General features: G+C 55.5%; 2 protein-coding genes across 2 annotated transcripts in view; one reads left to right on the forward strand and one right to left on the reverse strand.

Annotated features, from left to right (window-relative positions):
• Nucleotides 1–2,755: 2,755 nt before the first annotated feature.
• Nucleotides 2,756–5,754, forward strand: CYP21A2 (cytochrome P450 family 21 subfamily A member 2). The gene is made up of 10 exons (XM_077760940.1): nucleotides 2,756–2,954; nucleotides 3,039–3,128; nucleotides 3,232–3,386; nucleotides 3,476–3,571; nucleotides 3,697–3,798; nucleotides 3,894–3,980; nucleotides 4,136–4,336; nucleotides 4,526–4,704; nucleotides 4,781–4,884; nucleotides 4,975–5,754. Exons 1-10 carry the CDS (start codon nucleotides 2,756–2,758, stop codon nucleotides 5,238–5,240), a joined length of 1,479 nt encoding a protein of 492 aa, XP_077617066.1. The 3' UTR covers nucleotides 5,241–5,754.
• Nucleotides 5,447–25,973, reverse strand: part of TNXB (tenascin XB) — a 40,711-nt gene continuing 20,184 nt past the window's right edge. Inside the window, exons 11-36 of the mRNA XM_077760939.1 lie at nucleotides 24,474–24,776; nucleotides 22,976–23,275; nucleotides 21,483–21,770; nucleotides 20,911–21,219; nucleotides 20,095–20,403; nucleotides 19,670–19,972; nucleotides 18,611–18,961; nucleotides 16,630–16,926; nucleotides 15,113–15,463; nucleotides 14,364–14,714; nucleotides 13,463–13,750; nucleotides 12,799–13,074; nucleotides 10,227–10,514; nucleotides 9,109–9,432; nucleotides 8,489–8,824; nucleotides 8,086–8,208; nucleotides 7,823–7,966; nucleotides 7,563–7,682; nucleotides 7,316–7,459; nucleotides 7,088–7,218; nucleotides 6,836–6,968; nucleotides 6,589–6,740; nucleotides 6,395–6,491; nucleotides 6,143–6,304; nucleotides 5,894–6,057; nucleotides 5,447–5,563 (exon numbers count right to left, since the gene is read on the reverse strand). Of these exons, the coding sequence (XP_077617065.1) occupies nucleotides 5,459–5,563; nucleotides 5,894–6,057; nucleotides 6,143–6,304; nucleotides 6,395–6,491; nucleotides 6,589–6,740; nucleotides 6,836–6,968; nucleotides 7,088–7,218; nucleotides 7,316–7,459; nucleotides 7,563–7,682; nucleotides 7,823–7,966; nucleotides 8,086–8,208; nucleotides 8,489–8,824; nucleotides 9,109–9,432; nucleotides 10,227–10,514; nucleotides 12,799–13,074; nucleotides 13,463–13,750; nucleotides 14,364–14,714; nucleotides 15,113–15,463; nucleotides 16,630–16,926; nucleotides 18,611–18,961; nucleotides 19,670–19,972; nucleotides 20,095–20,403; nucleotides 20,911–21,219; nucleotides 21,483–21,770; nucleotides 22,976–23,275; nucleotides 24,474–24,776 (6,149 nt within the window). The 3' untranslated portion in view covers nucleotides 5,447–5,458. The remainder of the gene's footprint in view (nucleotides 5,564–5,893; nucleotides 6,058–6,142; nucleotides 6,305–6,394; nucleotides 6,492–6,588; nucleotides 6,741–6,835; nucleotides 6,969–7,087; nucleotides 7,219–7,315; nucleotides 7,460–7,562; nucleotides 7,683–7,822; nucleotides 7,967–8,085; nucleotides 8,209–8,488; nucleotides 8,825–9,108; nucleotides 9,433–10,226; nucleotides 10,515–12,798; nucleotides 13,075–13,462; nucleotides 13,751–14,363; nucleotides 14,715–15,112; nucleotides 15,464–16,629; nucleotides 16,927–18,610; nucleotides 18,962–19,669; nucleotides 19,973–20,094; nucleotides 20,404–20,910; nucleotides 21,220–21,482; nucleotides 21,771–22,975; nucleotides 23,276–24,473; nucleotides 24,777–25,973) is intronic.

Here is a 25,973-nt window from a genome sequence, read left to right on the forward strand (position 1 = left end):
GTGTCAGTGTGTGTCTCCAGGACTGAGTGCAGTGTCCCCACCAGGTTCTGAGGGGCCCAGGCCAGCCAGGATTTGCATAATGTTAGGTGCTCACAGCCTGGATGACCCTTGTGGTCTCCAGCTCGCCCTGAACACTCCCACATGACACCCTGGGAGCTCAGTCTATCATAGGGCCACCCTGAGTAGACTTGTGATCCATCAGCCTGCACCCTAAGGATCCAGCACCGCACCGAGGCCTCCCTTCTGCTGTGCCTGTGGGGCGCTGCACTGCCCCGCTATAGCCGGTCGCTGTGGCCTCACGCAGGCCTTGTGCTCAGCTTAACACCTCAGCTCTTCTGCCTTATGAGTGGCTGTCTGGCCACACGCTTCCTGCTCTGCCCTTGTGCAGTTGGGAGTTCTAGGGTTGAGATCTGGTCTCTTGAAAGTCTGTTGATGGTTGGTCTTGTTACCAGTGGCATTAGGTAGCTTTCCCAGTGTTATGCATGTTAGTGCACTGGGGAGACTGCTGTTTTACTGGGTGAACCCTTCTCACCGGCCTGCCTCGCTGTCCCCCATGTGGGGGCAGCCCTTGGGACTTCAGGGCCAACCTAGGAATCCATCTAGAGAAATTTGCCGAGATCAGTTTTGATGGAAGCTGAGTCTGTTCAGCAGCCTGCCGTTCAGTCATCCAACAGCAATTTGTGGGCCTCTCACCCCATGCCACACCTTCCCTGTGCCAGGTCCCCATCCCCCATGAAATGTGTGATGTCTGGGGGCTGAATGGTCGGTCCTGTGGGACACACAGTTGGGGCATCTGACCCAATCTGGGGGAAGTGAGGAGGGAAAGACTTCCCGCAGGAAGTGGCATCTAAGTCGGGTTCTGAAGGCTGAGGAATCAGGCAAAGAGACTGGGGGTAAACAAGGGCATTTGAGGCTGACGAAGGAGAATATAAAGGGCGCAGGACCCGGCACGTCTGGGGGCACTGCTTCATGTCACACTTGGATTGGAGGTGGGGCGGAAGAGATAGGGCCGGCAGGGTAATCAAGTCGGTTTATGAAGGTTTGTTCACAATCATGCCAGCTTTCCAGGTCACTATTCTTTTGAATGCAGTCCCCTCCTATTCCATGCAACTTTGAGACGTTCTGGCCTTCCTCAGGATTTCAGAGGCTTCCTAGGGCTGTTGCCTCCATTGCCCTGTAGTTGCCCATCAGATCTCTCTCCCCAGAGCTAGTCAGCATGGGGTGGCATAAACCCAATTTATGAGAGTCAGGGATTCAGCTGCAGTTGTAACAAGACATAGCCTGGGTCTTGGAGGTCAACTAGGAGGAAGGGAGTAGCTATTAGTGACTGCCCGACCCTGGACATCCCACCCCTGCTTTCTGCCTCCCCGTCAGAGCCTCTTCCACCAGGAACACCAGCAGTTACCTCTTCAAGCTGGTGGGTGGCACAGCCAGTGTCTCCACGCAGGGTCTCCAGCCACATAGCCTGTGCTCTGGGTAAAGCTCAAGAAGAGAAGGTCTAACCAGTCCTGGGTGCTGGGATCAGTTTTCAGAGCCAGGGATGCGGAGCTGGGGGATGGGCACCTCCCACCCCTCAGGCAGCCCTGACCTCTCAGCACGGTCACCCCTTCGACATGCTCTCTCCCTAAGCCCTTCCTTTGAGCCCTTTGACTGTCTTCTCACTCAAAAAAAAAAGTGGTTTGCTCTGCTCTGCTTGCTCTGCTAGGTCCCTAGCCCTTATGGCAGCAGCTTCCCGGATACGGCTGGACCCCTGATCCCAGCTGTGGCTATCCGGTTCTTTCCTGGGGACTTCGGCATCTGTGGGGGGCATGTTCAGTCATGCCGGGAACCCTCCCTCGCCCTGGGGCTGGACCTGTAACCTGAGGCCTCAGACCCTGAAGACAGTCCCACTCTGCCTGCACCTGGGTCACAAGCAGCTGGACGGCAGAGAGAGATGACAGGGCGGCCGACAAAGAGGAGGGAGGAGCGAAGAGTGAGGAGCTGGCCCCTCTCTTCAGCCTTTCTCTTCCTCTGTCCCTGGCCTTCCAAGGCCAGTGAGGTTCCCTTTCCTGCTCTTCATTCAGCCCTCTGAGATACTCCTGTGTTTGTAGAATAATTCTTATTTTTGGCTCAAGCCAGCTCAAGTTGGTCTCTTTTCTTGCGACCAAAGAGTATATCAAGTACCTAATAAGGGCTCTAAATTGGGGGACCATATAATTCTTCATCTTCTTCAACTTTTGAGGCTGAACTACAGCACAGTTAATAATTGCACTGGGAAGACCCAGGCAAATCAGGCCATGTGGTCACCCCATCTCAAAGTTAAAAACATGCAGGCCACTTTCAACTCATTTTGTTCCTCGGGCAATCCTGGGCAGCATATTAAGTACGGATGGCCATTGTCTCCCTGAGGCAAAGTCGGCGGCAGTAACGTGGTCCAGGGCAGGGTGGTGGGTGGAGAAGGCTCAGGCCAGAGAGTGACTATGTTTTTCTGCATGGTTGATGTCCAGCCAGAAAACCGATTCCGGCTGCGGGAGAAAGGTCAGGGTTGCGTTTCGCTTCCTTTCTTCTTGATGGATGAGAGGCTTGTTCTTTAAAATGTGGACTCCCCAAGGCCAGGAGGACTGCTGTCCTGCCAAGAATGTGTGGGCAGAACAGTGGGCAGGGACCTGAGGGAAGGAGTTCAAGGAGGCCTCAAAATAGCCCGAGCAGCAAGATGGATGAAGGGCCTCAAAAACTATAAGTGGCCGCACCAGGGCCTATGCATGGGTCTCTGGCCATGCTACTTCTTGCGCTGCTGCTGCTGACCATGCTGGCGGGCGCCTGCCTGCTGTGGGACAAGTGGAAGTACAGGAGCCTCCACCTCCCACCTCTTGCCCCTGGCTTCCTGCACCTACTGCAGCCCGACCTTCCCATCTATCTGCTTGGTCTGACTCAGAATCTTGGCCCTGTCTATAGGCTCCGCCTCGGGCTGCAAGGTGAGTCTGCTTCCTCCCTGGCCCCCCCACAGTGGGAAGGTAGGGGCCTCTCCCTGCTGACATCCTGCTTTGGCTCTCCCCCAGATGTGGTGGTGCTGAACTCTAAAAGGACCATTGAGGAGGCCATGATCAGGAGATGGGTGGACTTTGCTGGCAGACCCAAGATGCCCTCCTGTAAGCGCTGGGGCATTTCTCGAGTGAAGAAACAGGCTGGGGGAGGCGGGAAAGGTCAGGCCTGTGGCTTCCTTGGTCAGTTTGGCCCCTCCCCTACTCGCAGATAAGCTGGTATCTCAGGACCACCAGGACCTCTCACTAGGGGACTACTCCTTGCTCTGGAAGGCTCACAAGAAACTCACCCGCTCAGCCCTGCTGCTGGGCATCCGCAACTCCATGGAGCCACTGGTGGAGCAGATGACCCAGGAGTTTTGTGAGGTGAGGCTGGACTCCCATAGCCACCCTAGGTCAGCTTCACCTCTTCCCGCAGCTCCGTGGCCCACTTAGTTCCTGCTCCTTCTCCACAGCGCATGAGAGCCCAGGCCGGCACCCCTGTGGCCATCCAGAAGGAGTTCTCTTTCCTCACCTGCAGTATCATCTGTTACCTCACCTTTGGAGACAAGGTCAAGGCTCTCTTGCCCTCACATACGTGCTTGGGCCCTTCCTTAGCCCCTCCCTGGCCCTTTCTGGTCTTGAATTGAAAGGATTCCACCACCACCACCACCCCCCCCTTTTTTTTTTTTGGCAGGAAGACACCTTAGTACATGTCTTTCATGACTGTGTCCACGATTTGATGAAAACCTGGGAGCACTGGTCCATTCAAATTTTGGACATAGTTCCCTTTCTCAGGGTGAGGAGTGGAGCCCAGACTCCCTGGGTCCTGGGAGAAAGGGGTGGGGGTGCAGGCTTCCTTGCCAACAGCTCCACTCGTGCTCCCTGCCCCAGTTCTTCCCCAACCCAGGCCTCTGGAGGTTGAAGCAGGCCTTGGAGAAAAGGGACCGCATTGTAGAGAAGCAGCTGAAGCAGCACAAGGTGGGAACGCTGTGCGGACCCGGCTGCCCCGTAGCCCACAGCCAGGGATACCACTGCCCCGGAGCTAGGCGTCGCTCCAGTCCTGGACCCGTTGCTCTCCTGAGACCCCTCTCCCCAAGCCCGGCACTCAGGCTGGGTCGTCCTCCCCCTCACAGGACAGAATGGTGGCAGGCCAGTGGAGGGACATGACTGACTACATGCTCCAAGGGGTGGGGAAGCCAAGAGCAGAAAGGGGCCATGGACGGCTCCTTGAAGGACACGTGCATATGTCTGTGGTGGACCTTTTCATTGGTGGCACTGAGACGACGGCGACCACCCTCTCCTGGGCTGTGGCATTCTTGCTTCACCACCCTGAGGTGCACCCTGGGGACAGCCTGGCCAGGGCCATAGGAACTCAGCCCATGGGGCCCCCAGGCAGACTCTGTTCACCCAAGGGCTCCGCTGGGTTGCTTCAGGGAGGGGCCAGAGCCTGGGAGGCCGGGTGGCTGTGGGTCAGCTAGCACAGGGCTCTGGCCCCAGACACCAGGCCTGCTCCCATTTCCCAGATTCAGCAGCGACTGCAGGAGGAACTGGATCGTGAACTAGGCCCTGGGATTTCGGGCTCCCGAGTCCCGTTCAAAGACCCTGCACGGTTGCCCTTGCTCACCGCCACCATTGCTGAGGTGCTGCGCCTGCGGCCCGTGGTGCCCCTGGCCTTGCCTCACCGCACCACTCGGCATACCAGGTGACCTCCAAGAACTGAGGACGAGTGGGATGGAAAGGGGGGTCCTGACGGGTCTCTGACCCTACCCTCTCCTCAGCATCTTAGGCTACGACATCCCCGAGGGCACGGTTGTCATCCCCAACCTGCAAGGCGCCCACTTGGATGAGAACGTCTGGGAGCGGCCACACGAGTTCTGGCCGGGTGTGTGGCGGGGAGGGTGCCTGTGGCGTGGGGGCGGCAGAGGCCAGTGCCAGTGGCTAGTAAACCCTGGGCCTGTCCTTCTGCCCACAGATCGTTTCCTGGTCCCAGGCGCCAGCCCCAGAGTTCTGGCCTTTGGCTGCGGGGCACGTGTGTGCCTGGGCGAGCCGCTGGCACGCCTCGAGCTCTTTGTGGTGCTGGCACGGCTGCTCCACACCTTCACGCTGCTGCCCCCCGCGGGCCCTCTACCCTCTCTGCAACCCAGATCCCACTCTGGCGTCAACCTCACGATGCAGCCTTTCCAGGTGCGGCTACTGCCCCGGGGAACAGACGTTCTGGGGCTGGAGCAGCCCCAGTGACAGGGCAGGACGCACGCCGGACACACGCCTCAGTTTCTCCTTTTATTACTCCCGTACAAACCCCTTCCCTCCCCCCCTGTAAACATGGTGCTGTGAGATCGCTGACGGAGAAGGCTCCCTCCGGTGGCTGGATAGTGAAGGTGGCCCCTGGCTCTTCTCTCAGCGCGACCCCTCAGTGCTCGGCAGTCATACTGGGGCGCTGGAGAGGTGAGCGGTGGTCAGCCTCCCCGCACCTCTGGGGGCCGGTAGCTTCTTGGTCTCAGCTTCATTTCCGTGAAGGGCACAGAGAACTCGAAGCCCTTCCAGTAGTACCAGCTCACGCCCTGGGAGAGGAGTCGTTGAGACAGAGTCAAAGGCAGACATCCCATCCGCTCTCACCCCCTGCCTGGTTCCCAGAAGTCAATCACCCTTCCTCCCCCCACCCACTTTACGATCCTCAACGGCAAAGACTGAGGCTTAATCTGGGCTGGTCCTTCACTTCCAATAAATCGTGCTCATCTCCCCCTTCAGATAACTTGGTGAGACTGGCATTATTGTCCCATTTCACAGATGAGGGCCCTGGGGCACCAAGGGGCGCGGTAACTTGTCCTGCCACACCCCATAGGTTGGGCCCCAACCCACTCCTGGCCTGGGCTGCCTCCCAGGCCCCTCACCTGGTGGTCCACTGTGCTCCCATAGAGCCCGTTGAGGTTGGCATAGTGGCAGTTCCTATACCACCAGGCCCCACGGTACGAGACGGCACAGGAGATGAGCAAGTTGTTGGGGTCTCGATCACGGGCAGAAAAAACACTGCCGCTGTGGTAGCTCATGGAGTCCCCTGCGCAGGTGTAGAAGGAGAAGTGACGGCCTCCCCTCCCCCACCCCACCTTCCACCTTCCACAGCCCCCAGGCCCACCCCTCACCTGCTGTGCCATGATAGCCCTCCAGATGAAGGCGGTAGTAGTCGGCAGCAGAGTCCACTCGGAAAGAGTCGTACTGTGCAAACACGGCCTCATCCCCGGCCCGCAGGTCCACACGCATGGAGTAGTCGCCGGCTTTCGTTAGGCTGTGCAGGGCCTCATTGCCTAGGGGTAGGGAGAGTGCTCTCATCAGGGTTCTGGTGCCCACAGGATGTACCCCTCTTCTCTGGTCCCCAAGCCCTGTGAGGCACTGACCCAGCCAGAACTCCCCAGAGATGTTCCCAAAGCCATGGGCATAGTCCTCCCAGTCCCTCCAGAAGTCTGTTTGTCCGTCCATGCGGCGCTGAAACACCTGGGAAGAAGGGAAGCAGGTGGAGGCACCATCAGCCGATGGCTCCTGGCTCAGCAGCCCCTGCCTTGTGCCCTTTGGGGTCCCGTCTGCCACCCACCAGCCAGCCGCCCCCGTCAGTCTCCATGTCACAAAACACATCCAGGGGCCGCTCGCGGTTGCCATTGAGGAAGATGGTGGTGGCCCTTGAGGTGCTGGCTCCGTTCTGCATCTCTTCCCCACAGTCCCGAGGGAAGGGGATCCGAAGGCCACCTGAGGAGAGGAGAATGAGGGGCCAGTCCTCTTCTCAAACTCTAGACCCCTGTTGCCTGCTCAGCCCCTGACCTTAGGTCCCAGTGCCCAAATACCGGTGGTGAAGGAGGTGGACACGGGCGGTGTGAGGCTCTCGCCCCACATTGCTCGGAGCCACACGCTGTACGGGGTGGAGGGAAAGAGGCCCAGGAGCTGGTGAGAGGTGACCCCTCCTGGGAGCAGGATCTCCTGTGGGACACACAGGGAGCAGGTCAGGGGAGAGGGAGGCAGAGCCCCACTGGCAAAGCCAGAGGAGGGGGCAGTACCTCCCGAGAGGGGAGTTGGCCAGTGAGGAGGGATGGGGGCACCTGGGTCTGTCCACCAGGCGTGTTGAAACTGAGCAGATAGCTAGTCGGCGGGACTTGGGGCTCAGTCCAAGTGAGCAGGGCCGTGCGGGGGGTCACTTCCTTGGCCTCCAAGTCTCGGGGGGCCTCCAACCCTGGGAGGGGAAGGTGGGAATGGAAGATGGAGATGAGGCCCATCCTAGCTCCCCTGAACCTTCCCTCCCCCTGTCGTGCACACCTCACAGGCCGTACCTGTGGTGAAGGTGATGCTGGCCGGGGAGGTGAAGTTGGGGCCGCGAAGACCACGTACGGTCGCCGTGTAGTTGGTGTGGAGCACAAGGCCACCCAGAGGGTAGTCCACAGCACTGCCAGAGGCTGAGGCCTGCAGAGGGGGGGCTGGGAGAGGGGGTAAGCATCAGCATCTGCCCCCGTTGTGCCCTGCTGGGGCCTCTCTCCCCTCCCTGAAGGAGTCTTCTCCAGAGGCCTCAGCCATGCTCACCCCCGGGGGCTGTGACACGGACATCATATGTGTCCACAGGGGCCTGGGGGGGCTTCCAGTGCAGCAGAGCGGATCCCTCCGTCAAGTTCAGTGCACGAAGCTGGGTGGGGCCGTCAGGAACTAGAAGAAGGGAGGGGTCTCAGAGCTGTCCCTACTCCTCTCCCCACCTCTCACCTTCCCAACTCCAGCTGGCCTCACCCCCCTTTCCCTTCCCCGTTCATTCTCCCCCTACCTCCTGCCCAGGTCCCAGTCCATCCTACCTGTGGTGAGGAAGCCTGTGAGTGGCTCACTCTCCTCAAAGCCACGGACGGAGACCACTGTCACCTCGTAGTGAGAGCCTGGGATCAGCCCCTTGAGTTTCTGGGTCCGGGCTCGGCCATCCACCTGCACGCTCTGTGGCTCCCCTACAAACATGTTGGGCTTGGGAGTTTGCCCAGGGAATCAAGGAAGAGCTGCAGGGCGAGCGGAGCACAGGGAGCAGGAGAAATGAGGGCAGACGAGGACACGGGTAAAAGGGTATCACCTCCGTCTGCCAGCTGGTAGGAAACTTTGAAGCTGTCCACTCTGGATGGTGGAGGCGTCCAGCTGACCTGGGCCGAAGTTTCCCCGATTTCGCTGAACTGAAGGTCACGGGGGCTTTCCAGAACTGAGGGGGTGTGTGCCAAGGAGCAGCGGTGAGGGCAAGGAGCAGGGGGCCTCTGGCCCCAGGATCCTCACCCCTTCTTCCAGGGCCCCAGTGGCTCCAGACCTGCTCACCACCACCCTTTCCTCTAGATCTAGAAAAGGAAGTCTCTGTAGATTCCTCCAAGCCTTCCACCACTCACTGACTTTCCCTCTGGCTGAGGCACCAGGTCCCACCCTACAAAGTACAAAGACCCCCTCCTCCTTTGGGGCAGCACATGAACGTGCCCAACGTGGGGCCTTACCTGGGCTGAGGGTGCGGGCCGTGCCCTGGATGCTGTCGGCCTTGTGGGGCCCGCGCAGCCCATACAATGTAAGGCTGTATAGGGTCCCTGGACGCAGGTCCCGTAGCACTGCTGAGCGTCGTGTCCCCGGTACCATCAGCTCCCGCTGCAGCAGGGGATGCAGGTGGGGCTCCAGAGTGCTTGGTGATGGGACCCCAAAGCGGAGCAGGAAGGAGTCAAAGGCCCCAGATGGGGCCTCCCAGTTGAGCCGCAGCGAACTGGTGGTCACATCAGTCACCGACAGCTGGGACAGGTGGGGCCCTGGCTCCCCTGAGGCCTGACCAGCAGGAGCAGGCCCTGCACAGAGCATGTGGGAGACAGAAGCACACCGCCTCAGTGGCCTGGGCAGCTCTCCTCTACCACCCTACCATGGACCCTAGTTTCCATGTGAAATGGAGCTAATAAGGGGCTGGCACTCACGGTGAGCACGCGTGTGTAGAGCAAAAGACTGCTAGTGCACCCCTGCCTCCCTCTATAGTACCCTGCTTATGTGTCACCACCTCTGGGCACCCCCTTTAGCCCTTTCCGTCCCAGACTAGAGGTGGGGGAGGCCTAGATACAGGGCCCTCAACCGGTGGTACCTGTGATGCCCTCGGCTGAGATGGGCCCCAAGCGCTTCCCTTCATGGAGGCCATAGAGGAAGAACTTGTAGGAGGTGCTGGGCTCCAGGCCGGACACCAGGACCTTGTTCTGGTTGCCATCCACGAGCAAGGCCTGGGGCTGCCCATCTGTGTCCTGATACTGGACCACGAAGGAGTCAAAGGGGCCCTGAGCCACACTCCACGAGAGGTGCAGGGAGTCCGGGGTTATGTTGCTCACTGCCAGTGTCCTTAGCTGGGGCCCTTCAGGGCGCTGAGGGGCCTCTGTGGCTGGGTGCCAGGGGGCTGGCGTGTCCACTTCCGGGGCTGTGTGCGAGAAACCCAGGGAAGACGCTGAGCGGGGGGTGACCGAGGCTCTTCTAGCATCTTCCTTCTCTTGAATCTGTCATTTCCCTGCCTTGGCACTGATTCCTGCCACCCGTGGGCCTCTCTGAGAGCCAGCACTGTGGCCCCATGAGCCTTCTGTTGGCTCCCTTGCTGTGGCTGAGGCAGGCACGTGTTCCCCCTTTTCCACCTCCATGTCTTCTTGTGCCTCAAGACGTCTGCACAGCCTGCTCCCTCCTCACCCTCCCTGGGTGCCTAGGCTGATGGCCTGAGGTGGGAATAGCTGGTCACTCCCTGAGCTCAGGACACAAGGTCCTCCTGAGAAAAGCAGAGGATGCAGCTGGCTGGTGAGCCAGAGGCGCAAATCACGCCCTCCGGGTCGGGCCCAAGTGCCCCATCCCCCTGACCTGAGCGGGGGTGTTAGTAACTGCTCCATCACAGCAGCCACTTCTACGGGTGGCTGTGTCTCTCGCCTATTTTCCATTCCAGTTATTTTCCATTTGACAAAAAGTGCTCCTGACTCATCCACGGGAGGGGTCTGCCCCTATCTGGCAAGGCCGCCCCGCGGGGCGGTGAGAGCTGCTTCAGTAGAACGATGGGACCCAGCTGGCGGCACTGGGCAGGGCGGGGGCTGGGACCCTGGGCACCGCTGCCAGGGCCTTTCCTCACGCTTGCCCTGGTTCCAGCTTTTGATGGGCTCCTTGGTCCCCATCAGAGCTGGCCCCACTGTGCCATTCCCCCAGAGCCCTGGGCAGGCCCCAGGGCCTCCTGCTCACCTGTCACTCCCAGGATGGAGATGGGGCCCAGGCGCTGTCCTCCGTGGATGCCATAGAGCAGAAACTTGTATTTCCTGCCAGGCTCCAGGCCCTCTATGGTGACTTCCCGCTGGTCTTGGGCCGCGGGCACTGCCTGGGGCTGCCCAGCTGTGTCCCGGTACTGGACCACAAAGGAATCAAAGAGGCCTTGGGCCACTGTCCATGAGAGGTGCAGGGAGTCTGGGGTCTCATCTGTCACTGTCAGCTCCCCCAGGCGGGGTGGGCGCTGCTGCTCCTTCTTCAGGGGAGCTGTGGGGAGTGGGAGGAGAAACTCTTGGTCAAGAGCTATCTTTATTCCACCCCTGGCAACTTCGGTGTGGAGGCCATGAGGATCTAGGAAAGGGTCCCTGCAGTGCGGCTGCAGTCTGCCCAAAGGAAGGAGAGTGAGCAGCTTGATCTCTCCTCTGGAGGCCACAGCACAAACTCCTTCCTGCCCCCACTCCCTCCTTGCCGTGGTCAGGGTGCAGTAAATGCATAAAAGATCACCTTGTGAGGTAGGATGCCTGAGGGTGTAGAAAAGGGCTTCAGTTTCTCCCTGACTCCTAGCCCCCTCAGTGGGGATGTGGCTGGAGCTGAAAAAGGCTCCCAGAGGGTGTCTGGGTTGTCAGGGAGATACCGTTAAATACTAAGGGCCGGGCTGGGCAACCAGACAAGCTCATGGGCTCCCAGAGCTTGGCCAGGACATTCCCCTCTCTTGCTATCAGCCTGGGCCGTCCTTCTAGCTCCTTCCCCAGCCCTGCACTAACACCACTGGACCAGGACAGCCAGGTGGGATGGTACTGGGAGTACAAAGGGCAGAGCAGAACACAGAAGAGACCTGCTCAGGTGGGGCTGGGTATTGGATGATGGGGTCAGAGGAGAAGCCTGTACTCACTCTCTATAGTGAGAGTTTGGGGAAGAGAATTATGCAGTGTGACTGTCCAGGCCCCAAACGACCCTGTGCCCCATCCCTGGCTGGCCAGGGTGACTCATGGTCCTGGGAATGGAGTAAGGGTCAGTGACCCACTTCCATCCTTCCTCAGGGGGCTGAGTAATGGGCACAATGACACCAGATTTTTTCCATAGTCTTTTTGCAGCCAAAACCTTCCATATTTTCCACTCCTTGTCTCTGTTGGGACAGAGGGAGGAGGTTGTGAACATTTATTAATGTGGCAATAGTATTTATTATTCATAAGCATAAAGCAGGTGCAGAAAATCAGGTTCAAGGGAAAGAAGTGGCTTGTCAATGGCCACGAAACTGGCAACTGTAATTTGAACACAGGTCTACTTGGCTCCAAAGACTGGATTCTCTTTATTACATCAGCAGTCGGTGAATGAAGGAAATAATGCATGTAAAATACTTAGAATATGACCCAGTAAATGTTTGCTTTGGTGTTATAAAGGCTGAAGGCAAGAGAATTAAACTTCATGGATAGGCTTGGGTTCAGGGCAGCTCTCAGGGCTTGGATAGGAGGTAGCTCTAGAAAAGGTGAGGTGCAGGGCTGGGACTCACCTGTGCTGCCATCAGCAGAGATGGGGCCCAGCCGCTTCCTGCCGGCCAGCCCATAGAGCAGGAACTTGTATTTCCTACTGGGCTCCAGGCCGGGGATGGTGACCTCACGCTGGTCTGCGNGGTGCCATGGTGGACAGGGCTTGGGTGGTCATAGCTTCATATTCTGGAGCTGCACAGAGACACACAGGGACAGGTGAGGACGGGCAGGCAGGTCAGCGTATAAGTGGGTGTATGACAAACATGAGGAACACAGCGTTGCCGGCCACAGTGGCTCTAACTCATCTACTCTTCCCAGTCCCTTAATGTTGGCCTTATTGACCCCTTACCCTCATCTCACCTTGCCCTCACCCACCCCTACCCACAGCCCGCCACCTCTCCCACTTTCTCCAGCACCCACCTCCCCTGCACACTGTGCCCTGGGCCTCCCTCCATGGGGGCGTCTCCTTGACGTCTCACTCCCTTTGGCTCATGTCTTTGCTCCCAAACAGCTCAGAGCCCCTTCCCCCACCTGGAAGCCTGGAATAATCTTCCTAGATGTTTCCTGCTCCCCGTCCCATCTGTTCCATCACAGGGGACCAGGATGAGCCTTTCAGTGCGCATGTGATGGTGTCAGCCTTAGCTAACTGTGCAACAAACCTCTCTATCCCCGGGAGAAATTCCTGGCTTCTGAGCTGCCGCTACCACTCTCCTCCGTCTCAAGACTCTCCCCAACTCAGGATCTCACACAAAAATCCTCTCGGTCCCTCTCATCGGCCATGATGTTCCTAGTTTCTAGGCCTTGGCACCAGCTGTGACATGGATCTGACTCTAACACTGTCACCAAGCTAACNTGGATTCTCTTTATTACATCAGCAGTCGGTGAATGAAGGAAATAATGCATGTAAAATACTTAGAATATGACCCAGTAAATGTTTGCTTTGGTGTTATAAAGGCTGAAGGCAAGAGAATTAAACTTCATGGATAGGCTTGGGTTCAGGGCAGCTCTCAGGGCTTGGATAGGAGGTAGCTCTAGAAAAGGTGAGGTGCAGGGCTGGGACTCACCTGTGCTGCCATCAGCAGAGATGGGGCCCAGCCGCTTCCTGCCGGCCAGCCCATAGAGCAGGAACTTGTATTTCCTACTGGGCTCCAGGCCGGGGATGGTGACCTCACGCTGGTCTGCGGCCACAGGCACCACCCGGGGCTGCCCATCCCTGTCCTTGTACTGGACCACGAAGGAGTCAAATTCACCCTCAGGGACGGTCCACGAGAGGCTCGCAGAGTCCGAGGTCAGGTCTGTCACTGTCAGCTCCCCCAGGCGGAGAGGTTTCGTGTCTGGGACTGGAGAAGAGAGAGAGGTGTGTGGAGACTGACAGAAATGGTGACAGAGGCAGATAGAGTTTCCTCAGGGTGCTAGGGCTGTGGGAGATGGTTCCTGGAGCTGGGGGGAGAGGGGGTTGGCCACATGTCAGGAAGTGGGGAGGCAGAGGAATAGGGATAAAAGATGCATCAAGGAAGAAAGCAGTGTCCCTCAGATTGTAGGAAGAGTAGGGAGAAGGATGAGAATGAGGGATAAGAGGGGAGCCCTGGACCTGGATTTCACTGGACTCAGTGAATAAATAGGTCTGGAGTGCAGAACACTGAAACAAGGAATTCTAATGGTCGCCACAAGGGGGCGAAGGACACCGGGAAGGCTCCAGCGCCAAAGATGGTTTCGGCCTTCACTCACAGGTCTTTGCATCTGCAGCCACAGGACCATGCCTCTTCTCATCCTGGAGTCCGAAGAGTAGGAACTTGTACTTGCGGGCGGGGTCCAGACCCGGAATGGTGATTTCACGGAGGTGTCCACCCACAGGCACTGCCTGGGGCCGCCCCTGCACATCCTTGTACTGGACCAGGAAGGAGTCGAAGAGGCCCTGGGCCACCGTCCATGAGAGGTGCACTGTGTCAGAGGTCACGGCTACCACAGCCAGCTCCCCTAGGCGAGGTTCCACAGGGGGCTCTGTGGGCAGAGAGGCTGGAACAGAGCAGAGGAGGCTGAGAGGTCACAGCCAGGACCCTTCGAAGGAGAGGGAGGGAGTGCCTTGCCCAGGCTATGAAATGAATGTTTTGTAGCAAGTACTTCTAGAGTGCTTAATGCATCCTAGGCATTGCCAGATACTCTGCCAGTTCACAGAGTATCCTCACACAACAAAGTGGGGGCCGGTATTATTATCATGCCCATTTTGTGTGGATCTGCAGCACAGAGAAATTAAGAAATGTTTGTGAATTCACACAATCAGTATCTTCAGAGCAGGATTTAAACCCAGAGAACCTAGTTCTGCAGCAACATTCTAGGTCACTAAAATGCCCAGTCAGGGAGCTTGAGGAAACCATATATGAAAAATTAAGCAAGTTTGAGGTTCCATATTAGGGAATACAGGTAAACTTATGAGGACCAGGGTACATGCCTATTGACCCTAAATACAGTCACTATCGTCCTCATTCAATTAAAGCCAGAGGCAAGATCACCAGCACCATATTAGGAAAGAGAGGGGCCTATAACCATTTGTGAGTGCTGATCTACAATGGGAGAAATCAAAAGAGCAAAGAAAGGATATCTTGGGGTCAAGACCCCAGCTCTCACTCACCGGTCGCGCCCACGGTGGATACGGGGCCCCAGCGCTGCCCCTTGTGCAGGCCATACAGGTGCATCTTGTACTTGCGCCCTGGCTCCAGGCCCCCGACGGTGACCTCACTCTCCTCACCCCTGACACGCACCACCTGGGGCCGTCCGTCCCTATCCTTGTACTGGACAGTGAAGGAGTCGAAGTGGCCCTGGGGGACGGTCCACGAGAGGCTCAGCGAGTCTGGGGAGGATCCTGTGACTGTCAACTCCCCCAGCAGGGGCTCCTCGGGGGTCTCTGTGGCCTCCGTGCTGGGCTCTGTGGGGCTGGGGGTCTCCTCCACCTCGGTGGGGGCTGGGGTCTCTTCCTCTGCAGCTGAGAAAGAGAGACACAGAGAGGGTGACGCAGGACCCCCCGATGTTCTCAGATCTTAGGAGAAGAATGGAGCACTGTGACCATGTCTGAGAGCCCCAAATTCAGTTCATAGAAGCCCACCCTTGGGGCTGGGTGGACTTGCTCAGCTGACCTGTCACAAACATGCTGGGGAGGCTCCAGGACCAGCTGTGGGGAACCCTGGACAGCCACCAGCACAGCTCATGGGGCCCCTTCTCTGCCCAGGAGGACCCCTTGGTCCCCAGGGAGTCCCAGAGGAGGCACAAAGGACACCATGGCATAACCTCTAGCTAAGGCACCTCCTGCACCCCACTCATCCATCACCTGAGAGAGGTGATCCCCCAGCTGGCCCCACCCTGGGGCTTCCACCATCCACTCACCCGTCACCCCAAAGGCAGAGACAGGGCCCACACGCTGGCCACCGTGGAAGCCATACAGGTTCATCTTGTACTTGTGGTCGGGTTCCAGGCCTGAGATGGTGACCTGGTCCTCATTCCCTGGCACCCTCACCGCCTTGGGCTGCCCATCCCCGTTCTTGTACTGGACCAGGAAGTGGTCAAACTGGCCCTCGGGGACAGTCCAGGAGAGGTGCAGGGAGTCGGGGGTGGCGTCTGTCACTGCCAGCTGCCCCAGGCGCGGCTTGATGGGAGGCTTGGGAGTCGTGGTCGGTGATTCTGTTGGAGCTGGCATTTCTTGGTCCTTTCCTGGGGCTGGATCAGGAGACAAAGAGAATGTGTGGAAATACTTTGTGTGTTCCCTTCTCATAAAGAATACTTGGATTCCTCCCAGGCACGCCAAGGCCCCATAGCCTAGATGCTAGCTCCCCAGGGTTAAGACATCATTTCCCTGGTTTGAATGTTCAGTAGCCAACAGATAGAGCATACTCTTGTGGTGACACCATGGTGGTAGGATGGGACTGCCATGATACTCAACATGTTCATGCATTGAACCCTTGGGACCTGCAGAGCAAGTCTGTGTATCAGAACGGAACTAAGGCTTTATAACATCAGCAAGCATAGCAGGTATGTCACATCAGAAGGTCTATCTACTCCGGTTTGGAAATTCTACTTTGTGAGTATTTTCTTTTAATACCTCCTTTGATTTAGAAGCCTTCTGAGCATTTTTACAGAGGAATTTAGATTTCACAGTTGAGGCCAAAGAGATGAGACCACATGAGATCATCTTTGCAATTGAGTTGTTTTGAACCTTGTATTAGCTCTCTCAGTAATTTACAGTACAGATGACCCATCATGCCTTCAGATTTCTTTCGTCTTTTCTGTTCTGCATAGAGTTTCATTCTTCCTTACTAGCGGAATTACAAAATCATCTTGTTTCCTATCTGTTCTGTTTGGGAACTGGGTCATAAGGATTGAAGGGTAATAGCTCCAAAGAACTTAACAAAAGCAGCAAATAACCCTGTTAGTGAGTAATGAACTAAGGGAAGTGTCTTGTGAAGTTACACATGTGACTGATACTAACCATCCAAGTGATAGCATCCATGTTAGCAGGATTCTAATATTATGAGAGTTCATTCCGAGAATTTTCAGAAACTAATTTTCTCCCCTTCCTTCATTACAGATGAAGAAAAGGAGGCATCGAGACATTGAGTGACTCAAGATCTTGAGGTCACATAGCTTGAATAGGCTGAAGCTTCAAACCCAGGTCTTCCTGAGTCTATGTTATTTCCCTGGTGTCCTGCCTCTTCAAGGACCAAAAAGTCTGTATGTCGGGGCACCTGGGCTGGCTCAGTCAGTAGAATGAGCAGCTCATGATTGTGGAGTTGTGAGTTTGGGAGGCTCAGTCTCAGGCACAGTGGGACAAAAATACCTGAATACTGACAGTGAAAGAGAATTGGAGTCCAGCTAGGGCAGGGCCCAGTGTTCTATTGCACACTCACCAGTTAAGCCCACTGTGGAGACAGGGCCCACACGCTGGCCACCGTGGAAGCCATACAGGTTCATCTTGTACTTGTGGTCGGGTTCTAAGCCTGAGATGGTGACCTGGTCCTCATTCCCTGGCACCCTCACCACCTTGGGCTGCCCATCCCCGTTCTTGTACTGGACCAGGAAGTGGTCAAACTGGCCCTCGGGGACAGTCCAGGAGAGGTGCAAGGAGTCGGGGGTGGCATCCGTCACTGCCAGCTCTCCCAAGTGTGGCTTCAGAAGGGTGTGGGCAGGTGGCTCCTCTTCAGGATCTGGGAATAGATGCAAACAGAACCTTTCCTATTGGTGGAAGTAGTCGAGGTCCTGGCTCTCCTGGATTCAGACCAGAAGGCGGGCCACCTCTGTAAGCCTAACTTGAGATCCATTTCAGCTTATCATCTAAGTCTTCTCGTGGTCTCCTTATGGTTTGCCAAACTTGCTAGGCAGTCTCCTACCTCAGGGCCTTCACGCCTACTATCCCCTTTGCATGAATGTTCTGACCCCAGGTGCCTGCATGGCTCATGTCCACACTTCCTTTAACTCTTTGTTCAAATGTCACCTCTTCAGGGCCGATCCTGACCACCCTATTTAAAATTCCAATTCTCCCAATTGCAACGTATCCTCCATTTTTTGGAGCTGATCCCAGCAACAAATTGCAAAACAACACTTACAAGACAATCAGGAAACTAACACTACCTACATACTTAACGATATTAATGAATGCTCATTTTCAAAGGAACAATAATGGTGTGGCTTTTTTTAGTCTTAAATTTTTTTTTTATTTTAGAATTAAAATTTTTTTTTAATGTTTATTTATTTTTGAGAGAGAGAGAGAGAGAGAGAGAGNTTTTAGTCTTAAAATTTTTTTTTTATTTTAGACTTAAAAATTTTTTTAATGTTTATTTATTTTTGAGAGGGGGGGGAGGGGCAGAGAGAGAGGGAAACACAGAATCCAAAGCAGGCTCCAGGCTCGAGCTGTCAGCACAGAAACCGACACAGAGCTCGTACCCACAGACCGTGAGATCATAACCTGAGCCAAAGTTGGACTGAGCAAACAAGGCGCCCCTATTTTTGGTCTTTTTAAAAAGAGTAATACACTTAAATATGAAGCAATGAAGTACAGAGTGTCTGGGATGAGCTTACAACAGTATATGCATGCATTGGAATACTATTTGGATAAAAGGAATGAAGTACACCTATAGGTTACAACATGGATGAACCTCAAAAACATGCTCAGTGAAAGAGGCCAGACACAGAAGAACACATATTGTATGATACTGTCTGTATATGTCTAGAAAAGGCAAATCTACAGAAATAGAAAGTCAATTAGTGGTGGCCTAGATTTGCACACCAGTTTCCTTCCTGGAGCGATGGAAAGTTCGAAAATTAGATAGTGCTGATGGTGCACAACTCTGTAAATACACTAAAAATCATTAAACTGTATACTTAAAAAGGCAAATTTTATGGCATGTAAATTATATCTCAATTAAACTGCTAATAAAGAACATATTCTGGTGGGAGGAGGGCAGAAAGTGAGCAAATTGAGACAGGCTGGCCAGGAGGTAATATTAGGAAGGCAGTGGACACATAAGATTTCATTATGCTCTTCTTTATCTGTGTGTAAGCTAGAATCATGTATAATAAATATTTGCTGAAAGAATGAATGAATATTTCATGGCATTTGTTTCAACCACACACAAGAAAAAGATCTTTCCAGAGTTCCCTCGCAGAGCAGAGCCACAAATAGGTCAGTCTATCACTACCTCAAAGGCTTCCACACCAGGCCTCAGGCACTCGTGCTTCCAGACACCACTTCACTTTCCTGAGATGTTACTAGACAAAGGGTGTGTTAGGTGGGGTTTAAGGATTCTGGTTCTCCAGTGTAGGACACCCTGGATTCCCTACCAACGGAACATTACCAGACCCAACCCTGGAGGCCCTTTAACCCTCACTCACCGGTCATGCCCACAGTGGACATGGGGCCCCAGCGCTGCCCCCTGTGCAGGCCATACAGGTGCATTTTGTACTTGCGCCCCGGCTCCAGGCCCCCGACGGTGACCTCACTCTCCTCACCCCTGACACGCACCACCTGGGGCCGCCCTTCCCTGTCCTTGTACTGGACAGTGAAGGAGTTGAAGTGGCCCTGGGGGACGGTCCACGAGAGGCTCAGCGAGTCTGGGGAGGATCCTGTGACTGTCAACTCCCCCAGCAGGGGCTCCTCGGGGGTCTCTGTGGCCTCCGTGCTGGGCTCTGTGGGGCTGGGGGTCTCCTCCACCTCGGTGGGGGCTGGGGTCTCTTCCTCTGCAGCTGAGAAAGAGAGACACAGAGAGGGTGACGCAGGACCCCCCGATGTTCTCAGATCTTAGGAGAAGAATGGAGCACTGTGACCATGTCTGAGAGCCCCAAATTCAGTTCATAGAAGCCCACCCTTGGGGTTGGGTGGACTTGCTCAGCTGACCTGTCACAAACATGCTGGGGAGGCTCCAGGACCAGCTGTGGGGAACCCTGGACAGCCACCAGCACAGCTCATGGGGCCCCTTCTCTGCCCAGGAGGACCCCTTGGTCCCCAGGGAGTCCCAGAGGAGGCACAAAGGCCACCATGGCTCAGCCTCCAGCTAAGGGACCTCCTGGTAAGAGTAAGTGGTAAGGGACCACTCAACCCATCACCTGAGAGAGGTGATCCCCGGCTGGCCCCACCCCGGGGCTTCCACCATCCACNAAATTCAGTTCAGAGAAACCCACCCTTGGGTGGACTTGCTCAGCTGACCTCTCACAAACATGCTGGGGAGGCTCCAGGACCAGCTGTGGGGATCCCTGGACAGCCACCAGCACAGCTCATGGGGCCCCTTCTCTGCCCAGGAGGACCCCTTGGTCCCCAGGGAGTCCCAGGGGGAGGCACAAAGGACACCATGGCTCAGCCTCTAGCTAAGGGACCTCCTGCACCCCACTCATCCATCACCTGAGAGAGGTGATCCCCCAGCTGGCCCCACCCCGGGGCTTCCACCATCCACTCACCCGTCACCCCAAAGGCAGAGACAGGGCCCACACGCTGGCCACCGTGGAAGCCATACAGGTTCATCTTGTACTTGTGGTCTGGTTCCAGGCCTGAGATGGTGACCTGGTCCTCATTCCCTGGCACCCTCACCGCTTTGGGCTGCCCATCCCCGTTCTTGTACTGGACCAGGAAGTGGTCAAACTGGCCCTCGGGGACAGTCCAGGAGAGGTGCAGGGAGTCAGGGGTGGCGTCTGTCACTGCCAGCTGCCCCAGGCGCGGCTTGATGGGAGGTTCTGAAGGTTCATCCTCGTCTTCCTTTCGGGCTGAACATAGACAGGAGAAAGAGAGAGAAGGACCTTAGAGATGGGCAGGATGACCATGGGGTACTTTGCTGTCCTCTGGGCTTCATGGCCATTTGGAGGGTAGCAGAGTTCTCCTTGCTCACCTGTCAAGGCCTCAATGTGGGCAGGACCCACACGTTGCCTGCCATGGAGACCATACAGGGTCACCAGGTATCTGTGGTCAGATTCCAGGCCAGTGAGGATGATGTCATTTCGGTCACCATCTAACTTGACTACCTGGAATTGTCCATCTTCGTCTGTGTACTGGACTTCAAAGGAGTCAAAATCTCCGTCCATCACTGACCAGGAGAGATGCAAGGTGTCTGGCCTGGCTTCCTCCACAGTCACCTCCCCTAGGCGGGGCTCAGGTCCTGGAGGACCTGGGGTCTCAGTTTCAATATCTTCTCTGGAGGCTGGTTCAGAGAGACAGGGAGAGAAGGGTGACTGGTCTGTCACTGCCAACTCTCCAAGAAAGAGAAAGAGGAAAAGAGGGAAGGAGGTAATAAAAAGGACTACCTGTGATACAGAGGGGTGAATTTCCAAAGGATTATGCTGTGTTAGAAAGCAAGCACAGAATATGCATTGTGTGATTCTGTTAAAAGAGATGCTTATGAAGGCAAAAGTATAAGGAGAGAAAACAATTAGTGGCTGCCAGAGGCTGGGTTTGGGAGAACTGATTGCAAAGGGGCGTGACGAAATGTGTTTCCTAGGTCATTGGAAATGTTTTATATCTCAGTTGTGGCAATGGTTTTATGACTTAGAAATTTACCAACATGCATTGTTCACATAAAATTGTATGTAAATTATGACTCGATAAATCTGATCCTTTTTCCTAAAAGAAGGGAAATAGGAAGCTCAGAAATCCCCGGGCGTGGTCAGGCCAGGGAAGGTGACGCCAGAAGGAGGGATGGCCTACTCACCAGTCACGGCGATGGCCGAGATGGGACCCACACGCTTGCCCTGGTGCAGCCCATACAGCAGCAGCTTATACCTGCGGGCTGGGTCCAGGCCCGGGATGCTGACCTCCCTGAGGCTGCCTTGCACGGGCACCACCTGTGGCTGCCCGTCCCTGTCCTTGTACTGGACCACAAAGGAGTCGAACTGGCCCTCAGGGACTGTCCACGAGAGGCTCACAGAGTCTGGATTCACTCTGGTCACCTGTAGCTCCTCCCCAAGATGGGGCTTTGGGGAATGCTTTGCTTTAGCATCATCCACAGCACTCCGGATCTCTGAGATGGAGACAGAAAGGAAAGAGCTGCGCTGTTTCTGGTAGCCTGGGTGACCTCCAATGGCAGAACTGAGAGGTCTGCAGATAGGGCTTGGCCACGGCTGAGTCCTGTAGGGCCAGTGCTATGGGACTGTGCAAGGAGAATAACAGCTGTGATAGCAGCCGCCACAGGCGGTCACCTGCTTCCCTGGCCTGGCAGGGTGCTGATGTCTTCCCTGGGGGAGTCCCAGGAGCAGAGCCTGGACCTGCAGGGGATGTTCTCACCTGTGGTGCCTTCGGCAGTGAGGGGGCCGTGGCGCCTCTTGCCCAGGAGCCCATAAAGGAGGAATCTGTACTTGCGGCCAGTGTCCAGAGGGGTGATGGTGACTGAGCGCTCGTGGCCCTCCACGGGCACCACTCGGGGCCCATCCCTGTCCTTGAACTGGACCACAAAGGAGTCAAAGTGGCCCTCGGGGACTGTCCAGGAGAGGCGCAGAGATTCCAGGGTGGGATCTGTCACCCACAGCTCCCCGAGGCGGGGTGGGGCCCCAAGGCTGGCGTCACCTTGGGCAGCTGAAAGAGAGGAAAGATTCTTATGTTTATTTTTTTCCAGAATGACTCTTTGACTACTTCACGCTAGAGCTGGAAAAACCCAGGATGGCCCAAATGATCAGTGCTTCCCCAAAATATTTCCATCACCCTCCCATCTCCGCCACCATCCCCAACTGGCCCATGCCTCCCTCCACTTAGCCAGTGTGACATCTCTGGGAAAAAAGAATCCCTAGCTTCCTGCTTGTCTTATTCCTCTGACTTTCCAGACTCTTCCCACCTATTAAAGACTATTTTCCTAGCAGGCTGCAGCTTGATTTACTTATTTTCTTTCACCAAGAAGCCTACCCTTTGTGATCTGACTGGTCCCTGGGGAAATCTGAGGGTCCTGGGGACATCAGAGGGGCACAGGATCCCCAGTGAGTGCAGACAGCAGGTGGGAAAGCAGGATGTTATGATGGAGGTGGCCCTCACAGGACCTGGGAGAGGAGTGGGGGCTGCCTACTTGGTGGGGTGGGAGAAGAAGGGGAGCTCACATGGAGAAAGGATCTAGTGTCTGTCCCCAAGCCAATCTGAGGCCTGAGAAGGAGCTGGCCCACTGCCTTGTTGGCCAGGGAGGACGCTGACAGCATTGTTATTGCTAGAGTTTTCTGGCATCAGGGAGCCCCCAAGGGTAGGGGAGGGCCTGGACTGAAACCCAGGAAAGGGGCACAGCTGGGCTGGAATGGACTGAGATTAGCCAGGCAGCCAGCCCTGGGCTCCTCTGGTTCCCAGTTTCCGAGGCTCCAGGAAGAGGGCACAGGAGGAAAACAGTCCTCTAGAGGCAGCAGATAGGGACACGATGGGCGTAAGTCAGTGGGCTAAGAAACTGGGTAACAGCAAAACTCTCAGGAGGTGATGGCTACAAACTGACAGCTGCAAAGCCCAGGCAGGCAGAAAGGGCTCCTGGCTCCCTTCACCCCTCCCCCAGTACTCCTAGTCTGTCCCACCTTCCAGGAAGGGTCCTGAAGGGGCTTCTCCCATTCAACAGAAGTGGAATTATGAGAGGAGAGAAAAAATCAACCGGCAGAGCAGACCCGGAATGGACTTGTTTTCCTTGAACTGGGGCAGGCAGTATGGCTTTTCAGATGAATCAAAAGAGAGGGACAAAGGGAAGACCAGCAGAAGGAAAAAGATCAGGCAGTGTGAAGAAGGGAGGGGAGGCTACTGGGGGGTTGGGGGACTCTCACCTGTCTTTGCCTCCACAGAGACTGGGCTGCGTCTTTTCCCATCCTGAATCCCAAAGAGCAGGAACTTGTATTTCCTACTGGGCTCCAGGCCGGGGATGGTGACCTCACGCTGGTCTGCGGCCACAGGCACCACCCGGGGCTGCCCATCCCTGTCCTTGTACTGGACCACGAAGGAGTCAAATTCACCCTCAGGGACGGTCCACGAGAGGCTCGCAGAGTCCGAGGTCAGGTCTGTCACTGTCAGCTCCCCCAGGCGTGGCTCCTGGGGGGACTCGGTGGCTAGGGCTGGGGGACGGGGAGCTAGGATCCAGGAAAACAAAGAACATGGCTGAGGTCTTGGCCAAGAGAACTTCCTCCTTGAACTTCTGGGCTCCCAGGGCCTCAAGGGAGCCTTAAACTAAGATAAGAAACAGTTACACCCATATATTCCTTGACCTCTAACTGAAATGTAGCATTTCCTTCACTGATGAATACAGGTGACCAACCACTGTGGGACCAGCAGTACTTGTGGCTTTGTCACTATTAGGAATCCATGGACGTTTTCCCATCACCTTAGAATTACTACAGAAACTTCAAAATATCGTTTACACTCATCACCAACTACTTCTAAACATGGGTACATTATTATACATTCCCCTAAGTCTTATTATTTAACGAATGAATAAATAAGTTTCTGTATTACTAAATCATAAATTTGAATTTAAAATATTTTGATGGCTTCTTCTGTAATCCTATGCATTTATTTTATAGATTTTAAAGTTTTGAGTGGCACCTGGGTAGCTCAGTCAGTTGGGAGTCTGACTTCAGCTCAGGTCATGATCTTGAAATCACAGGTTTGAGCCTCACTTCGGGCTCTCTGCAGTCTACATGGAGCCTGCTTTGGATCCTCTGTCCCCCTTTTTGTCTCCCCCATACCCGGTCACTCTCTCTGTTTCTCTCAAATAAATAAACTTTAAAAAATAAACTTAATTAAAATAATAATAATAAAACACTGCTCTGAGAGGGGTCCATGGGTTTCACCAGACACCATGGCAGAAAAATGGTGGCAACCTGTGCCCAGGAAGCCAAGAACAAGGGCACCCAGGGTGCTAAGGGCCTCTGAGAAGAGATTCAAGGAATGTGTGCCATTTAAGCTCAGCTAAAAAAAGGGCATCAGGGGAAGGTGGAAGCTGTGTCCAGGTCACAGCAGGGTTGTGAAGAGAAAGGAAGGGAACAGCTGTGGACAATCGGGGAGACAAACAGTCTGCAACTGGATTTAGACCATATGGAAGCTAGACATTCTTGCTTGGGGGAAAGGGCAGAATGGAGATGGGGACTGGGAGGGCAGGAGGGTTCTAGCCTGGGGAAGAAGCCAAGGGTTCAGGGATCAGACTAAGGTGCCTATATGACCTCAGGAAGGACCTATGGAGGCCACTGAGGCAGGATCTCAGGGAGGGTTGTGGGGCGGGGGGATTCTGTGTAACCAGGGATGGGAACTGTCTCACCCCTGCTCACTCACCAGTCACAGCTACCACAGAGAGGGGACCCACACGCTGGCCACCATGTAGCCCATAGAAGTTCATCTTGTATTTACGTGCAGGGTCCAGGCCGGGGATGGTGACCTCACGCTGGTCTGTGGCCACAGGCACCACCTGGGGCTGCCCGTCCCTGTCCTTGTACTGGACCACGAAGGAGTCAAACTGGCCCTCTGGGACTGTCCATGCGAGGCCCACCGAGTTGGGAGTCACATCTGTCACTGTCAGCTCTCCCAGGTGCGGCTCCAAGGGGGGCTCTGTGGCTGGAGTCTCTTCCAGTTGTGGAGCTGACACAGGGACAGAGGGAAGCAGTGAGGAAAAGTCCTTCTTTCCCTTGTTAGTAGTTAGGTCTGTTGTTTGTGTGGTGCCCACAAGGTGGCTCTGATGTAAAACTACACTAATTTGGTAACATCTGTCTGGCCCCAGCCCCTCACTCAGTCCCTGCCAGGATCTGGGGCTGTGCTGGGTATGGGGAGGGGTGTGCACCATCACTGAGACTTGGAAAGTGGTGAACTTCCCCCTGTGTCAATGGCTCCAAGGCCCCTCCCCCGAGACCTGCAGACTCGTGTTTGCCTGGCATCTTTGTTGGGTGCCTGGTCTGTGTCTCAAACTCATTCAGTCCAAAACCAGGCTCACAGAGTCCCCCCACACCTGCTCAGTCCACAGCATCCCCACCTTGGCAAAGCCACAGCTTCATTGTGGGCATCGTCCGAGGCCTCTCACACCCCCCACATCTAGCCTGTGAGGAAGTTCTGTTGTCACCCCCTTCAGCAGCTGACGCCCCCTCACTAACTCCATTCCTGCCACCATCTCCCAGCACCACCGGCTCTTACTGGACTATCCGAGTCTCCTAAATCATCTCCCTCCTCCACCCTCACCCTGTCTCTGATCGCTGTTAGTCAGGGCCTGTTTCCAAAATGACTTCCATCTCACTCAGGGCAAAAGCCAAGTCCTTACAATGGCCTCTGAGGTCCCACGTGATTAACTATCTCTCACATACTCCCCTCCCCCTATCCCAAACATTCCTGGATTGTCCACAGATGATCAGGGCACTTTCCCTGTGCCCTGGATCTTCTTCCCAAAGGCCCATGTGCCTTGCCCTCTCCCTCCTTCAGGTCTGCCCTCAGAGAGGCCATTTCCTACCTCCTTCCCACCCATTCACCATCTCACCTGCTGGACTTTGCTTTTCTCTCCAGGGCTAATCACTGTCACATTCGGTAGCACTGACATATTTGTGCAGTTTGGTGTCTGTTTCCCTCTGCTTAGAATGCGAGCTCCACGGGCAGGGGCTTTGCCTTGCTCACGGCTGTGTCCCCAGCACCCGGCACACTGAGGGTGCTCCACAAATGTCTGTTAAATTACTGAGTGGTCTGCACGACTCTGCTGGGAAAGGCCAAGCTCAGAACCTCTTGGTCCCCACTGCCTCAGAATCAGCTGAGCGTGGGCGGCATTCCTCAATAGTGACCAACCGTGGAAGGTGGTCC

The sequence above is a fragment of the Crocuta crocuta genome, unplaced genomic scaffold (assembly GCF_008692635.1).
Source record: "Crocuta crocuta isolate KB4526 unplaced genomic scaffold, BGI_CrCroc_1.0 scaffold762, whole genome shotgun sequence".
Lineage (NCBI taxonomy): Eukaryota > Metazoa > Chordata > Mammalia > Carnivora > Hyaenidae > Crocuta > Crocuta crocuta.

What these genes read in the sequence shown, in the direction of transcription:
- CYP21A2 (XM_077760940.1), top strand. Translation starts at nt 2,756, where the DNA reads ATGCTACTTCTTGCGCTGCTGCTGCTGACCATGCTGGCGGGCGCCTGC. An exon ending in TGACCCAGGAGTTTTGTGAG is followed by an intron (nt 3,387 to 3,475) that starts GTGAGGCTGGAC and finishes CCTTCTCCACAG; the next exon opens with CGCATGAGAGCCCAGGCCGG. An exon ending in CGCACCACTCGGCATACCAG is followed by an intron (nt 4,705 to 4,780) that starts GTGACCTCCAAG and finishes CCCTCTCCTCAG; the next exon opens with CATCTTAGGCTACGACATCC.